Raw genomic sequence first — 18,124 nt, 5'->3', positions numbered from 1 at the left:
TTTTTGTTAAAAATAAATGCACTGTTGGTTAAGGGCTGTAAGTAAGCATTTCACTGTAATGTCTGCACCTGTTGTATTCGGCGCATGTGGCCAATAAAATTTGATTTGATTTGATAGTGCCCTATGGGCCCTGATCAAAAGTAGTGCACTATATAGGGAATATGGTGCCATTTGGGACACAGACCCACTCTCACCCAAACAGATGGTGATGCTCACAGAACACAGAAGTGGACAGGATTCATGGCCTAGTGCTCAATCATTCATCTGTCCCTGTCCCTTTCTCTGTCCCTGTCCCTGTCTCTCTTTCTCTCTCTATGTCTCTCCCTCTCTCTCTCTCTGTCTCTCTCTTTCTCTCTCTGTCTCTGTCTCTCTCTCTCTGTCTCTGTCTCTGTCTCTGTCTCTGTCTCTGTCTCTGTCTCTCTCTCTGTCTCTCTCTCTGTCTCTCTCTCTGTCTCTGTCTCTGTCTCTGTCTCTGTCTCTGTCTCTGTCTCTCTCTCTGTCTCTGTCTCTGTCTCTGTCTCTGTCTCTGTCTCTGTCTCTGTCTCTGTCTCTGTCTCTCTCTCTGTCTCTCTCTCTCTGTCTCTATCTCTCTCTCTGACTGACTGCTGCCTTTGAATGATATTAAATTATGTTCTTCTTCTTATCATGGAATTTCTCTTTTTTTAATTATCATATTTTACAAAAGCTTCAGACAATGCAGAAATATTTTTTTTGAAAGTGATTGAAATGAAGAATACCCATAATGGTAGTTATGATTGTCCATATTGTGGGTAGTATTTGAATAGCGAAGTGAAATGGTTTCAAAAGACTGGACACACTTGGTGAGACGTCATTCTCTTCATTGGCCATTAGCTAGATACAGCATCCTCAAGAAACCTCTCAGCTGTATCTGTCCAGGTGATTGCAGCTAAATCACCCAATAGAATGGGTGTCAGCAGCCCGTTGTACGTAACAGTTGGTCAGTCTCTTAATAATGGACATTAATTCAACAATCTGTATTTCCACCACAGTACACTAATATATCTCTGCTAATGTTGCATCCATACTAGAACATTCTATCTCTATTTTACAGCACATACTGTGACAAAACAATCACCAAACAAAAGCAGATCCCTGTCGGTCCAAAGCATTTTTTTCTATTCCACAGTCTGCAATACAAATTCCTTCTTGGCAATAATTCCCTACAGTGACTGAACCGAATATTTCAGACCCTTGAGCTATTTCCTTTGTCTTTTCCCACAGCCAGCCCATCGGAGGGGAGTGGGGATGCGGGTGGAGGGTTGGACGGGTTGGGGGTGTGGAGGGGAGAGAGGGGAGAGAGGAGAGGGGGACGGGGACAAGGATATTAATTTGTGAGGTAATAGCTTTTCTCTGCGGAATTGCAAATTCCCATATATATGGACAGCGGACAGGACATCCATGGTCACCAACGACACACGACATTTGGCTACGTCCCAAATGGCACTTAATGGCACTTTATTCCTTATATAGTGCACTTCCAGGGCCCTGGTCAAAAGTAGTACACTATAAAGGGAATAGGGTACCCTTTAGTATACAGCCCATCTCCAGAGGTCCTCTCTCTCTCTCTCCTCTCCTCTTCTCTCTCTCTCTCTCTCTCTCCTCTCCTCTTCTCTCTCTCTCTCTCTCTCTCTCTCTCTCTCTCTCTCTCTCTCTCTCTCTCTCTCTCTCCTCTCTCTCTCTCTCTCTCTCTCTCTCTCTCTCTCTCTCTCTCTCTCTCTCTCTCTCTCTCCTCTCTCTCTCTCTCTCTCTCTCCTCTCCTCTCTCTCTCTCTCTCTCTCTCTCTCTCTCTCTCTCTCCTCTCCTCTTCTCTCTCTCTCTCCTCTCCTCTCCACGCTCTGTCCTGGCTGGCAACAATAGCTGCCAAGTGTAACATGCTACTTTTAATTTGCAATAACACATGACAAAGCCAGATTAATGGCTCTTATGACACGGGTGTCCCTGGCGCCGGTCTTCTCCAGGACCCAGTGTACATAACGCGTGTCACACTACATTATCTCTACATCCCTCTAGTAATGGGGGGGGACCTGCTTTCTTTAAAGGGCACTCGCTGCTGAGTTGGAACTTAGGAGCTGACTGACTGGTCCACCTTGGCGCAGAGCCACAGTACAGCCGCGGTTCTGGACCTCTACACACCAGAGTCCGTCCGTTTTGCTGCGGTGAGCCGCCGCTGTGAACTTGTTGTTATTGCCATAGCTACCATGGCTGCTGGTTTTTTTCACCTGTTTGATAAAGACTGTCTTTATCCGTCTGTCTTCTATAAATGTCCCTATGTGCAGAGCTAATATTGTATACAGGAGTTATCCTTTCTACGTTAAAGTCAACTCTGGGGCTAATTCTCTGCACCACACATTTAGAGAAACGTGGTGGTGGTGTGTGAGGTAACATTCCATCTCTAAAAAGAGTTTGTGCCATGATCAGACAGTAATAATCAGCCTTAGCAAGTTTAACAGGGCTCAGCTCATAGAAGGCTAAAGATAAAGACTGGACTATGGGGACATTTAATCCAATGCATTAACCAATACCTGTACACAGCCCTTCTGAATTTAGCCCACCCAACCTTCCTCATCCCCATATTGTTATTTATTTTGCTCATTTGCACCCCCAGTATCTCTATTTGCACATCATCTCTTGCACATCTATCACTCCAGTGTTAAAACTACATTGTAATTATTTTGCACTATGGCCTATTTATTGCCTTACCTCCATAACTTGCTACATTTGCACACACTGTATATATATTTTCTGCGGTATTTTTGACATTATGTTTTGTTTTACCCCATATGTAACTCTGTGTTGTTGTTTTTAATCGCACTGCTTTGCTTTATCTTGGCCAGGTCGCAGTTGTAAATGAGAACTTGTTCTCAACTGTCTTACCTGGTTAAATAAAGGTGAAATAAAAAAATAAAAAAATAAAAAAATACCACAGCAGCATACCTAAACAAATACATCATCAAAAATAAGTTGAAAGAACAAACAGCTTTTGAAACACTGACCTGTGGTGTTAGTATGAAACACTGATCTGTGGTCTTGGTATGAAACACTGATCTGTGGTGTTAGTATGAAACACTGATCTGTGGTGTTGGTATGAAACACTGATCTGTGGTGTTAGTATGAAACACTGATCTGTGGTGTTAGTATGAAACACTGATCTGTGGTGTTAGTATGAAACACTGATCTGTGGTGTTAGTATGAAACACTGATCTGTGGTGTTAGTATGAAACACTGACCTGTGGTCAGATAACCAGTCCTAAAGTCTTAGTATGGGTATTTTACATTTGGTATAAAACAAATAATGCTGTGAATAATAACACACAAATGAATATTGTGTTTGAATATTGAGAATACAGATATAGAGAACATTGTCGTTGTAGGGTGCAGCGTATCTCGAGTTCCATAAATACGAAATGTATTTTAAGTACCCTAAATAGCCATTATTTGCGAGCTATAATTTACTGGGACACATATTAGAGTAAAGCGTGATGCCATCTAGCTACAGAGTCATGATATCGGATGCAATATACTATTTTTCCAAACGGTGGCTTGCGGCGAGACATTGTTTTTAAAGCACTGTTTTGATGAGCCATGATGTGTGAGAGAGGATTGAGGGCCTGGGGTTGATCTGTTAGATAAACTATCACTGTCCCTCGGCCTGTGGTTCCAGGTGGGTACTATTGACTGGGGCTGGAGAGGGAGTATGTAACAACCATATCACCCTCCTACACACCCCCTACCCGACCATCCTACACTCCCCTACCCGACCACCCTACACTCCCCTACCCGACCACCCTACACTCCCCTACCCGACCACCCTACACTCCCCTACCCGACCACCCTACACGCCCCTACCCGACCACCCTACACTCCCCTACCCGACCACCCTACACTCCCCCTACCCGACCACCCTACACTCCCCCACCCGACCACCCTACACTCCCCTACCCGACCACCCTACACTCCCCTACCCGACCACCCTACACTCCCCCTACCCGACCACCCTACACTCCCCTACCCGACCACCCTACACTCTCCTACCCGACCACCCTACACTCCCCCACCCGACCACCCTACACTCCCCTACCCGACCACCCTACACGCTCCTACCCGACCACCCTACACTCCCCCCACCCGACCACCCTACACTCCCCCACCCGACCACCCTACACTCCCCTACCCGACCACCCTACACCCCCACCCGACCACCCTACACTCCCCTACCCGACCACCCTACACTCCCCCACCCGACCACCCTACACTCCCCCACCCGACCACCCTACACTCCCCTACCCGACCACCCTACACTCCCCCACCCGACCACCCTACACTCCCCCACCCGACCACCCTACACTCCCCCCACCCGACCACCCTACACTCCCCCTACCCGACCACCCTACACTCCCCTACCCAACCACCCTACACTCCCCTACCCGACCACCCTACACTCCCCTACCCGACCACCCTACACTCCCCTACCCGACCACCCTACACTCCCCCACCCAACCACCCTACACTCCCCTACCCGACCACCCTACACTCCCCTACCCGACCACCCTACACTCCCCCACCCGACCACCCTACACCCCCTACCCGACCACCCTACACTCCCCCACCCGACCACCCTACACTCCCCTACCCGACCACCCTACACGCCCACCCAACCACCCTACACTCCCCTACCCAACCACCCTACACTCCCCTACCCAACCACCCTACACTCCCCTACCCGACCACCCTACACTCCCCTACCCAACCACCCTACACTCCCCTACCCAACCACCCTACACTCCCCTACCCAACCACCCTACACTCCCCTACCCGACCACCCTACACTCCCAACCACCCTACACTCCCCTACCCAACCACCCTACACTCCCCTACCCAACCACCCTACACTCCCCTACCCAACCACCCTACACTCCCCTACCCGACCACCCTACACTCCCCTACCCGACCACCCTACACCCCACACCCTACACACCCGACCACCCTACACTCCCCTACCCAACCACCCTACACTACCACCCCTACCCAACCACCCTACACTCCCCTACCCGACCACCCTACACTCCCTACCGACCACCCTACACTCCCTACTCTCCCTACCCGACCACCCTACACTCCCCTACCCGACCACCCTACACTCCCCTACCCGACCATCCTACACTCCCCCACCCGACCACCCTACACTCCCCTACCCGACCACCCTATACTCCCCCACCCGACCACCCTACACTCCCCTACCCGACCACCCTACACGCCCACCCAACCACCCTACACCCCCTGCTTCCCTCTGCTCTCACTAGGGCTGGAGAGGGAGTATTTGTGCGTCCCAAATGGCACCCTATTCCCTATTTTCCCCATAGGGCTCGGGTCAAAAGTAGTGCACTATATAGGGAATAGGGCACCATTCTGGACGCACCTTATATAAGAACCACAGACCCCCCGTTCCTTCGACCCCCCCCCCACCACCCACCACCCCCGCTTCCCTCTGCTCTGCTCTTTCATCAGCATGCCGCCCGGGCCAGGGAACTTAAATCAAGGAAATGGCAGGACATCAAGGAGATCATTTGAGACTGAATAGCCGTAGAAACATGGGGCTGTCATCTATTAGAGGAGAGGACCCTCCAAAACACGCCGCCGAGCAGCTCTCCTCGCTCTCTCTACGAGCCCCTCTCTCTGTCCTTACAGGTCCTTCCTCACCATGTCCTCTAATGCCTCTCTCTCTCTCTCTCTCTCTCTCTCTCTCTCTCTCTCTCTCTCTCTCTCTCTCTCTCTCTCTCTCTCTCTCTCTCTCTCTCTCTCTCTGCTCTCTCTCTGTCTCTCTCTCTGTCTCTCTCTCTCTCTCTCTCTCTCTCTCTCTCTCTCTCTCTCTCTCTCTCTCTCTCTCTCTCTCTCTCTCTCTCTCTCTCTCTCTCTCTCTCTCTCTCTCTCTCTCTGTGTCTCTCTGTCTCTCTCTGTGTCTCTCTGTCTCTCTCTCTCTCTCTCTCTCTCTCTCTCTCTCTGTCTCTCTGTCTCTCTCTGTCTCTCTGTCTCTCTCTCTAGCTGTCCTTCTAGGTCCTTCCTCACCATGTCCTCTAATGCCTACTCTGCCCTTCAGTATCAATCTGCATAGAAATGTGTGCCTTCTATCATCCGATGACTAGATATTACACCCCGGCTAATAGGAAAGAGCTCTTGTAGAATAGTCTGAAAATGAACTCTTTTAAAATGTCAGACGTTTGCATTATGCCTTACGATCTCTCTCTGCTAGCAGCATCTCTTTACAGGGGAAGATAGTTGATTATGTCATTTGCCATGTCCACGTCATGCTGGTTTTTATATCTCTGCCAGGAAATCTACCTTTGACATGTCATTAGTCATCCCTCCATCCCTCCATCCTTCCATTCCTCCATCCCTCCACACAGCACACTCATAAAACATTATATTCCACCGAATACCCCCACAAACCCTGCTCGGTGCTCGCGCTTCCACCTGACAAATGTCATACAGGACCAAAAAAAAAAAAAAACGGTATGCAAACCTACCGCATATCGTCGTACGCTCATTAGCTATGTTCCTTACATACTGCAGAAATAAGGGACTCATTCCCCTCCCAGTTTGACATACCTGCCCTTTCCCCCGACACCAGTCCCCTTCCATCGTGTTCATATCCTCTTAACACAGTGTGGTTGTGAATGAATGGTCCTGTTCCATTATTCTCACCAGATGCTTATGTAGTGACATTAGAAAGCCTGTTGCTTACAGATCCAATAATCTATATGGCCTCAGGCTTCTTATATCCACTAACCTACACTTTGAGTCAGTAAAAAGAGAGGGGAAGAGAGACGGGGGGGAGAACGAGCAAGAGAGAAAGAGAAAACGAGGAATAAAGGGAGAGAGAGAGAACGAGCAAGAGAGAGAGAGAGAACACGAAGGATAAAGGGAGAGAGAGAGGATGAGGTGCTGCTGGTGTTAAAAGTGTCTTCTACAGCGGAGGTGGTAGACGTTGGTTTCTTGAGTGACCTGGGTGGTTGGCTACATCATCTTGACATGTAATTATCTAAGCCCCTCTTAATCACTTCAAACAAAGATTAATTGCACGAGACAACAGTGGAGGTCATGTCTTCAAATCAAACAGCTCTTCCTCTTCTTCTTGACACACTAGAACACATTATCATGGTACATTTAGCCCTCATGGTTTTACTGTGCTATCGCTGCGCTCTGGCAATGCACATCAGAATGTCTGATGCTGTCCACTAGCTAGTCGTGTATGTTGTTATGAAGACTGTGAGCTGTGCTATTTAGTATTTTCTATTTTGAATGGAAATGCTCTGATCCGTTCTGATCTGAAGTATATCCATGTTAGAACACATCAACTCGTCAAGGTGCTCTGAGCCAGACAACATCAAGGTGCTCTGAGTCAGACAACATCAAGGTGCTCTGAGTCAGACAACATCAAGGTGCTCTGAGTCAGACAACATCAAGGTGCTCTGAGTCAGACAACATCAAGGTGCTCTGAGTCAGACAACATCAAGGTGCTCTGAGTCAGACAACATCAAGGTGCTCTGAGTCAGACAACATCAAGGTGCTCCGAGTCAGACAACATCAAGGTGCTCTGAGTCAGACAACATCAAGGTGCTCTGAGTCAGACAACATCAAGGTGCTCTGAGTCAGACAACATCAAGGTGCTCTGAGTCAGACAACATCGAGGTGCTCTGAGTCAGACAACATCAAGGTGCCCCTGAGTCAGACAACATCGAGGTGCTCTGAGCCAGACAACAACAAGGTGCTCTGAGTCAGACAACAACACCACAGCATTCTGGGACAGATACTATTCTCAGGAATGAGACTGGCTCTTCTCTTACCTTCATCTCGTTTTCTCTTCTCGCCGTTTGACCGGGGAATACCCAGGATGCCGTTGATGGAGTAGGACCCCACAGGGTCATTGGAAGGGCTTGTTACAGGTGGAGAGGCCTGGCTCGGTACTGAGGGAAAAGAGACATTTTATAATTATTATTTAACCTTCATTTTGTGGTCCTGTGTAGCTCAGTCAGTAGAGCATGGCACTTGCAGGATCGTGGGTTCGATTCCCAGGACACCCATAAGAACATGTATGCACGCAGTAGCCTACTGTAAGTTGCTTTGGATGTAAGCATCTACTAAATGGTATATAATATTATTATTTTGACAGGTTGTTCAGTTGAGTAGAAAATGATAGATCTTACCCATGGTGTGGCCTGGTGTAAGGGTTAGGGTTAGGGTTATGATAGATCTTACCCATGGTGTGGCCTGGTGTAAGGGTTAGGGTTATGATAGATCTTACCCATGGTGTGGCCTGTTATAAGGGTTAGGGCAGGTAAGGGTTAGGGTTATGATAGATCTTACCCATGGTGTGGCCTGTTATAAGGGTTAGGGCAGGTAAGGGTTAGGGTTATGATAGATCTTACCCATGGTGTGGCCTGGTGCAGACAGGGATGTTCCATCTGGAGAGGGGTGGAAAGGCTGCTGGACTTTTGTTCGTATTATCCTGTGATCACAGGAAAGAAAAGATGGCGTCAGTACTGCCTCCTGCTCTTGGATCAGTTGACTGGCAAGATGGTGTCAGTGCTGCCTCCTTCTCTTGGATCAGTTGACTGGCAAGATGGCGTCAGTGCTGCCTCCTTCTCTTGGATCAGTTGACTGGCAAGATGGTGTCAGTGCTGCCTCCTGCTCTTGGATCAGTTGACTGGCAAGATGGTGTCAGTGCTGCCTCCTTCTCTTGGATCAGTTGACTGGCAAGATGGCGTCAGTGCTGCCTCCTTCTCTTGGATCAGTTGACTGGCAAGATGGCGTCAGTGCTGCCTCCTTCTCTTGGATCAGTTGACTGGCTTTTTACACAATACAGCATCATTTGAACATTGCCGTGAATGAAGGGCCAGAATGGTCTGTGGTTAACTTGTTGTTTTTTTTGCAACCTAAACCTCTTCCAATCACAGATTGGATGTTGTTGAATAGACGTTGGACTATATTCCCTATATATAGTGCACTATGTTTTACCAGGACCCATAGTGCTGTGTCTGAGTGAGACCAGGACCCATAGTGCTGTGTGTCTGAGTGAGACCAGGACCCATAGTGCTTTGTGTCTGAGTGAGATGTCAGTAGTAAGGATCCAATCCAATCCAAACTCCAGATGTAGAAACAGCAGTGCCTACGTGTTATAAAACCTACTGTACCTTTAAAAGGTGAGATATAGAGAAGAAAAGTCTTCATTCCACTTCTGCTCTGAGAGGTGATCTTGCAAACAAAGCATGAAATCACATCAATTCACCTCAATGATTGGCTTCACTGGTTCTACCTGGCCTGAGCTAATCAGCTCTCCTTCTCTCTTTCTCTCTCTTTCCTCCCTTCTTTCCCTCTCTCCCTCCCACACGGTAAAGGTTTACAGGGCTCTCTCTCTGACTGCTGGTCCTTGGCTTGGCCAGGACTGCGTCCCAAATGGCACCCTATTCCCCATTTGTGCACTACTTTTGACCCGAGCCCTATGGCACCCATAGCCCTATATCCCTACGGGCCATGGTCAAAAGTAGTGCACTATATAGGGAATAGGGTGCCATTTGGGACAGGTCTCTAAAGCTTCAGCAGCAGCAGCCCCCATTGCCAACCCCAGTGTGGACGAGGGTCTATTGATCGAGGGCTTGGGGAGAAAAAGTTGGGGATTAGTCACAGGCCCAAACAGATGCAAATAGAAAGCTATAAATTATATGTGACAGGAAAGCAATATTTCCTTATTGCCTTGCACAAGCTTACGCCAGCATTAGATTCCTTTAAACTGACTGGCACCGTGGGGAAGAGGGAGCTGTCATTGTAATGTGTAAACTTTAAAACTATTTATCATGTATGACGTGGTGTGTTCCTATTTTAGAACACGGGCGGAGCGTAAAAGGTGGAGTAAGGACTTTGAGGATGAATAATGGCACGTATCCCAGTTCACGTTTGGTTGGTTTCCTAATCCTTAACACAGCTCTGTTGTTGTGAATTGGAGGTTTCTTTGTATTTTATTAACAAAAAGAGTATTGTTATTTAAGGCCTCTATTTTATTAGATAATGTTACAAATTGAACCGCTTGGCCTGAAACTGAACAATTTAGCAATTTACACCATCTACAGTATTTTAGACGTTAACTAAAAGTCTAAGCCTTTGGGGGGCGGGGTTTTCAAAAAATATATTTAACAATTATTGAATTTGGCCTTTACTACTAAAGCCCATAGAAACGCATTGAATAACACATTCATAAATGGCAAAACAGACAGTCAAAACATTTATCATAAGGAATAAGGTTTTGAAGTGTCTGTCCTATATCTAGTAGATATCAGAAAGCTGAGGAAATAGTGGACACATATTTAACCCCCTTTTTTTTTTGTTGGCACAAAACTACCTCCATAACTCCATTAATTTTTTTAAACCGGTACCAAGTTACCGTCAGACGAGTCCCATGACACTTGTGGAGGTCGTAAAATTGAGAATATCATCGTGTTGGTGAGAATCTCATCTTTCCATAGAGCGTTCATATTAGTTTGTAGGCTAAACCATTCGGGACGCTACAGACTTATTCGTGAGAAGACCGATTTTTTCGGGGATGTCTCATGGTCTGACAAACACCGCTGTAGCGGCGGAAGGCCGACATAGGTGGATGTGGAGGATTGAGACGCAGCCCATGCTAAAAAAAAGAAAGATATCTCTAGCTTAAACTGATGGATTTTGATGGGGATTTTTGTATTATTATGTTACTTAGATTGATGCACGGGTGCGTCAATAGACTCGTCATGATTTTAATTTAAACCCCTCAAATCTAGTATTTATGTTGTAGACTGCAGACTCAAAGGGCTAAGATATTCAACTATGTATTGTTAAGATGCCTGTGATATTGATATTGTTTGGGGGGTTCAAGGAGTAAAGTATCCACCACTGTCAGACCTCTCCTTAGGGCAAAGCTACAATACAATGACTAGCCTTCCCAGAGATCACATATCAATATTTTATTTGCATTTTTTCACTGCTCTCCATAGCAGTTATTTGACCCCCTGACTTCTGTGTGCAATATAAATCCAAAGACTTTATTTGGAATACATGTTCTTGATATCGAATAAGCAATTTGGAGGAATGAATTAATGACTTAGCTGTTGCTGAAAATCCCCTGAAGAAATATTAAAATTGCTTTACTTCTGAATCAATATTATTGAGCGCCATTGAGGACCTTTTTTATGTCTAGTAGCCGTTAGCAGCGTTACTTGTTGTGGGAGGTAATTTCTTCCTTGTGGCGCGGTGGCCCAGACCCAGTCCAGCCAGACACCAAGTACAACAGGATCTCTGTAACAGTTAATAATGCATGCAGGGGAAGAGTGTTTAAACCTAGAACATCCTCTTATGTCAACAGTCCTGGCTGGGGTCACTTTTGTTTGGCCATAAAACCCTTTAGAGTAGCGGTCAGTAGTCCCAGTCCTTCCCTTTGTCTAAGCTTCATTAGAGTAGCCAACGCTCCTGGGATTCACCTTGTTTACAGATAAGTGCTATACCAGCCAACGCTCCTGTGATTCACCTTGTTTACAGATAAGTGCTATACCAGCCAACGCTCCTGTGATTCACCTTGTTTACAGATAAGTGCTATACCAGCCAACGCTCCTGTGATTCACCTTGTTTACAGATAAGTGCTATACCAGCCAACGCTCCTGTGATTCACCTTGTTTACAGATAAGTGCTATACCAGCCAACGCTCCTGTGATTCACCTTGTTTACAGATAAGTGCTAAACTAGCCAACGCTCCTGTGATTCACCTTGTTTACAGATAAGTGCTATACCAGCCAACGCTCCTGTGATTCACCTTGTTTACAGATAAGTGCTAAACTAGCCAACGCTCCTGTGATTCACCTTGTTTACAGATAAGTTTACAGATATATTGTTTACAGATATACTAGCCAATACGAAGTTACTGCTGGTCTATTGCGTACATGGTGAACTGGATGGAACCTCAACCAATGTTTCGAATACCATTTTAGAACACACTTCCTGGGAATGTGTAGCGTGTTTGTAACTGTTATTGACTCATAATCCTATGCATATAGCCTACTGATGCATGCTTAGCATTCAGCCTTTCACTGTAGAACAGACTTTATGGTCTCAAGAAAGCAGGTTTATACAAATGTTTCATACAATTATTATCCAACAATTCTGTCAAAATATTTAATTGGACCAACTTGGGTTAAAACCATGTGTGTTTGAGTATATGCATGCGTGCGTGTGTGTGTGTGTGTGTGTGTGTGTGTGTGTGTGTGTGTGTGTGTGTGTGTGTGTGTGTATGTATGTATGCAGGGCCTGCGTGTGTGTGTGTGTGTGTGTGTGTGTGTGTGTGTGTGTGTGTGTGTGTGTGTGTGTGTGTGTGTGTGTGTGTGTGTGTGTGTGTGTGTGTGTGTGTGTGTGTGTGTGTGTGTGTGTGTTACAGCAGGGTGAGAATAAGGTGTAAAATAATTGAAATTTAAAATGTAACCTCTAAAAGGTTCTTCACTTCACAAAGAGAAATATTCAGCATTGTGAAATAAAATAAATTCAAAGTAGCTCTCATCTTTGGGTAATAGAATTACATTTATTTTTATTCACATTTTAATATCCCCCCATAATTAACAAAGACACATAGTGGCTTATTTCAGTTCAAAATAGCAAAGCGAGATTGAATTTGATTCTAATTGAAAACGTTATAGGTGGGTATTTTAATTATATGAATGTACATTGTGAATATATCACATACATGTGTCTGAGCCTGCTTAAATGGTCCTTTTTAAGCAACCACGAGGCATGAAATGAATTTTTCTTCAGCTCTTTCTCTATTTAAAAGATGTCTTGTGTGGGGCTGTCTGTCCACGCTCTTTTTTTGCAGTCAGCTCATTAAAGTGTAATGCTGATGCTGCCTCTATGGAACACTGCCTCTTAACGAAAGTTCATCACCAAGGATCTCTGGCGGGTAGGGGGTCTCTCTCTCTGTCTCTTTCTCCCCCTCCCCTCTCTCACAATGCTATCTCTGCTCTCTCTCTCTCTCTCTCTCTGCTATCTCTCTCTCACCCCAGGTCTGTTTCACCAATGCACTCAAAAGTCCTCTTTGTGATCATGATGTTTCCTTGTTACTTGACAGAAGTGAAGGCTATATGTGATGGTATTATAATACAGTTCTCCATATCAACCATAAATACACCTTCTGACCTCAACCTTGCCCATTGTGGCAGGCGGGATCCTCTCCAAATTATATTTGTTTGGGGAAGTTTTCAGAATATTTATGTACATAAAATGTCATTTGATAATGAATTCATAACACGTGTTTTTAGTGAAAATACACTTCCCCCTATTTGTTTGGCTGGTTGGACAAATAAATGACTATAGGCCTAATGCTTTGGCAGATAACAATCACACTATTTTACAAACTGTAACAGCGATATGACAAATAACACAAAACGCAACTGCATTTTCCAAAGGCAAATCGGAGAAAAAATATAAGATTTATATACATACAGGTACTCGTTTTGAAATAGACCGCACGACTCCACAAAGCTTCAAACCAAACCAGCTACAGGCCTACTCTGTAAAGAAAATGTCCTATACAACACATTAGATGTGCTGGTATTGAACAATTGCTGGGCTTTCGGTGCCACGCGGGATCTGGTCACCGGCTTGGCCTATTGATCGGTTTTCATCCAGACAGATTCACTTCGTCCTAGATATACTGCTGATTGCTGGGGGAGTTTGGACTGAAAGATTGAATTGCACGGTCGAGACCACCCGCGATGGGAGGAAAAAGTTTGTCAAACTCTGCAGTGCAGTGCAGTTCATAGATGGAAAACGTAAATTGATAGCAATACCCTGAGAGTTCATGAGGATTTTGAAGATGCTTTAGATATATTTGACCCCCGTAATTTGAGGCCTAAGCAGGTGTTTTAACCACTCACAAGTTAAATGTAGCCTAGGCATGCTGTTAAATAGTCATAAAAATGCTCTCCCCGTATAACAGCCAACGGATGTAAATAATGCGGTCTATAATAAAGGCTCCTGAAAAAGGAAAACGTAGGCTAGGCGTTGAGGCCTTAACATGGACAGACGAAATCACTGCTGCTATTATTGTCATTTGTCCATTTTCTTGATGAAATTTGCAATGATGTTTCCCAATTTCATGATTGTATATATTTCCCAGATGTTTGAGGGTGACATATTAATATTTTACGTTTTCGTTCAAAGGAATAGGCTTATTGGTTATGTAATTATTAATAAAGAAATATTATTTACCTGTTAATGGACGAGACGCTTGGAACCGTGTCGTTGTCACAGACGCCCTCAGCTAACAGTCTGTCTCTGATTTCCCACGCGAACATGGTCGGATTCTGGCGCTTGTAGTCCGCTATTTTATCCACAACCTTTGGAGTCGCCACTTTTGGTTTGGACCCCCCAATAACTCCTGGCTTTATACTGCCGGTCTCGTAGTATCTGCAACAATAATCAACAACGTATCGATCATGAAACATCTAGGCTATATGTTGGATGGACAATTCTTCGTTTTCTTGGCTAGAGTTGATTTCAATTATCATTAGATGTGTGGATGTTTTCGAGTGTTATGCACCTTATGCCCCCAAAATACTTTGTTACGCCTACAGGGCATTTAACCCGTAAACATCTCCAAAATGTGCACATTGTCGTCTGAGGTAAACTTTATATATACTTCATAGCCTAGGCTATATTATATATCTGTGAGGTGGAGTGACTTAAAATCGTTGTAGGATCCAAATATAACAGCAAAGACTTATGGTCAAACAATTTAGCTATTCCTTCCGGGTACAACCCATTACAATGGTGTCCAACTTTATTCTCTGTGCCAAAAGATTAAGAAAAGATTAAGAAAACATGCAATTAATTTCAAATGACATGCTACCAAGTGTTGATATTTAACTAATTTAGACAAACATTCCAAGTGCATAAAACAAATACCTTTTAAAATCCTTTTGATAGCTGAAAAATATTTTAAAAACATTCAAATGTCGTACGGACACGAACCCAGTACAATTCAGTTGTAATCTGATATAGCCTAAATTACGGGGATGCCAGTTTAGCTGTGTACAGACACAGTACCTCTCCTCGTGATGGCTAGGATTAAGTCAGATATTGTTTCCTATCTCCTCATTACGTGCGTCTAATATACTGACGTGTTTCCTCCCTTTTTTTAGCCATGTTTTATTATATTTTGGTCAAATCTGTTTTATTTGGGATCTGCCAATATGTAGGGATAAGAGTTGCAGGACAGGTTCAAACATTTTTTTTAGAATGCGTCTTTCCTTCTCATGATTGGTTGTTTTTTCTCCGTTTTACCTGCCCAGTATTTTGCTGACACAGCCGTGGCTGACCCGTAGTTGTCTCGAGATGTCACAGGGTCTCACTCCTTGGTGCGCGAGCTCTACGATCCTTGTCCTCACCACGTCAGGTAGGGGTCTGCCGTTGACAAACACCCCCCCTAGCTGGTTCACACCGCCGTGCCCTATATGGGAGACAACAACAGCACAGAAAACCATAACATTAAATACAGGGTGTGGGAGATTTTGCAGCATATATAGTATCACCTCAGCTATAAAAGCATTGTATCGCATTACAATGGTTCAATTGAACATTTTAGACGTATCATATCTAAGCACACGGTCCTGTCTTTGAATGTGATAGTAATGGTTGCCTGTATCCAAGCATGTCTTTTAAGATGGACATGTGGTGCTGGGTTGGAGGCTGTATTATTCTTTCCAAGGGACGTCATCAATTCATGTATTTTTTAAATGTTTATCAACTCTGTTTGTAGGCTTCTCTGAAGATGTGCGTGACAAGGTCAGGTAGGCTATAACTTTTATCGTTAAAAATGTTTTTACCCATTTCGAAGGGGAGACAGTATCATATTATAGCCTACCATTAGCTACTATAACATATTTGTACGTGAATAGTTGGTTGTCCAATATTGCTGCTCCATGGAATATAAGGCTAGAGTTTCCTGTAGGCTATCCAGTTCAATAGCAATGCTGTAATTTTACAATCCAAAAAATAAGGTATTTAACGACTTATAAACACATGCGTCATTAGCATAAATGGTCTATATGATACTTGGAATATTCTTCATGCTTTAATTAGACCTATTATATTTTCTAAAATGTTAGCACTGCAGTAATAATACGTATTATCACTCCCCTATATCGTTTAATACAAGGCGGTTATATTTTCAACGCTGGCCCACGGCTCGGGTTTGGCGATAGAGTTACACGCTCTTTCATTTTCTTTGCTCCGTAATTATAAATAATTAAGCGCTTTGATTACTCATATTACATATTATTTTGTAAATGAAGAAGGGGTAAATTATTTAAAAAAGCATGAGCGAAACAATATCTAAATGAAAACAGACCCAATTCATTATTTCACCGTCACAACAACAATAAGGCCTATCAATATCATGTCAAGTCAATTTTAACAATATTATATTAAATTAAGATACTGTTTATTTTAATATATATATTGTTTAAGTGTTATTTGGTCAATCAATAAATTGCTGCCTATTACAATATTGGCCTAATAAATTGGCACGGACCTGTCATTGACTCTTATTAACCTGGTGACGGGTTTACTAATTCCAATGTTACATGTGGTGTTCTTCTATGTTTTTCTAATTTGGTAACGCTACGCAAAACCTAGGCCTGTTTAGGAGTTTATTATGCACAATTGAGAAAAATACCAACAAAGAATATATTAGATGTACGTGCTCCGGTCTGTAAATAAGCACATTTTACATACACAATATTTTCAGTATAAAAATAATTTAAAATGTGTCTTCCAAATATTAACATTCCCATTGAACTTCATTGGATTTGCGTTTTCCCTATGCCACTGTAATTCAGGCTACATGAAAACGCTGGAGGGTTTTTGTTTGTCAGTTGTGATATGCAACAAACATGCAGACGATGTTGCTTTGTCAATGAAATGAGTGCATCGCTGTCAACGATAATATTAGCTAGGCTATAGGCCTATCTATAATCATTATCTGTTTTCACAGGCTCAGTTTTCGTTGCAAACAGCAATATCTGAAAAACTCATTATCTACTTACGGTGCATCGCTGAGAACGGATCTACTTTGCAGTGAATATCCATCGGATAGCAAAGGAAAGACGGATAATCAATGGAAGTCGCCGTTTCGCCTTTGTAATGCAGATAAAAATGGGAAGAATCTGAAAAACTTTATTCGATGAAAGATTTCGCTTTTCCCTCCACTCAGCCAATGAGAGGGTTGAAGTTCTTCTAAAAGTTGCGGTCGTGGTATCAGTCCGTGCCGAGAATAGAGGCTACCGCTGGTCAGGTGCAGAACATGACCGACGCTTAGTTCATCAACGTGGAAAATGTTTTTCAGTTTGAGTTGGATTTTCAAAACCTGGAATGATGAGATGATTTTTCTCAGAACATGATGACGAACAGGACAAACCTTTACGTCTAAAACCGCTCCTGACAGTCCTGTGGTTATATAAATAGATCCTAGTTCCGGCCTTGATTTGCTGGTTGGTTGCGGTGGGTAGTACGCTCAGATACGCATAGACATGACAGAAGAAACATGGACACACTGTGGGAGTCTGGTGCCCCGATGTCTTCCTCTTTTCGTGGATGCGTTAGCCTGAATCTTTGGGTTGAGAATGAAGCCCCTCTCCGTGTGTGCGTTTCTAAAAGCAAGCTGCCTGCCCCCCTCCCCTCCGCGGAACCCCTTGCTTATGGATGAGTTGTCAGACAAAGGCAATAGATTCCAACACTTTGTGATTCGCCAACGCAAAAACCTGGAGCCCAAACGAGGAGGTCCCAGGGTCTGACACACCGAAAGGGGAGGGAAATAAGCAAGGAATGGACTCAGAGTTTTAAGATCAGAGTTTCCAGACATTAGATCGGGACGAGGGGTAAATGAAAGCCATTTTTGACTTTATCAATATCTAGAGTTTCTCTTATTAGATGAATAACGGACTGAGATAGGAATAGACTAACATTTGGGTGAATGTACTAAACTAGACGTTTTACAAGTTGACATAACTGTACAAATAGCCTAATCCATATTTCC

At 44.3% G+C, this 18,124-nt stretch overlaps 1 protein-coding gene across 7 annotated transcripts in view; it reads right to left on the bottom strand.

Moving 5' to 3' along the window:
- LOC121530976 (paired box protein Pax-2a-like) overlaps positions 1-17,781 on the bottom strand; it is a 46,465-nt gene extending 28,684 nt beyond the window's left edge. For 2 of the 7 annotated variants that reach the window (XM_041836409.2, XM_041836405.2), the window contains exons 1-6: positions 17,136-17,778; positions 15,373-15,550; positions 14,995-15,015; positions 14,299-14,496; positions 8,445-8,524; positions 7,863-7,982 (exon numbers count right to left, since the gene is read on the bottom strand). In XM_041836409.2, the coding sequence (XP_041692343.1) occupies positions 7,863-7,982; positions 8,445-8,524; positions 14,299-14,496; positions 14,995-15,015; positions 15,373-15,550; positions 17,136-17,178 (640 nt within the window). In that variant the 5' untranslated portion in view covers positions 17,179-17,778. Of the gene's footprint in view, positions 1-7,862; positions 7,983-8,444; positions 8,525-14,298; positions 14,497-14,994; positions 15,016-15,372; positions 15,551-17,135 lie in introns of all 7 variants that reach the window. The other 5 variants (XM_041836407.2, XM_041836411.2, XM_041836410.2 and 2 more) reach the window with 3 other exon arrangements.
- Between the last annotated feature and the right edge of the window lie 343 nt (positions 17,782-18,124).

The sequence above is a fragment of the Coregonus clupeaformis genome, chromosome 1 (genome assembly GCF_020615455.1).
Source record: "Coregonus clupeaformis isolate EN_2021a chromosome 1, ASM2061545v1, whole genome shotgun sequence".
NCBI classification, from domain to species: Eukaryota; Metazoa; Chordata; class Actinopteri; order Salmoniformes; family Salmonidae; genus Coregonus; species Coregonus clupeaformis.
Note: the sequence above shows the minus strand (reverse complement) of the source record. Positions and strands in the feature narration are given on the sequence as shown.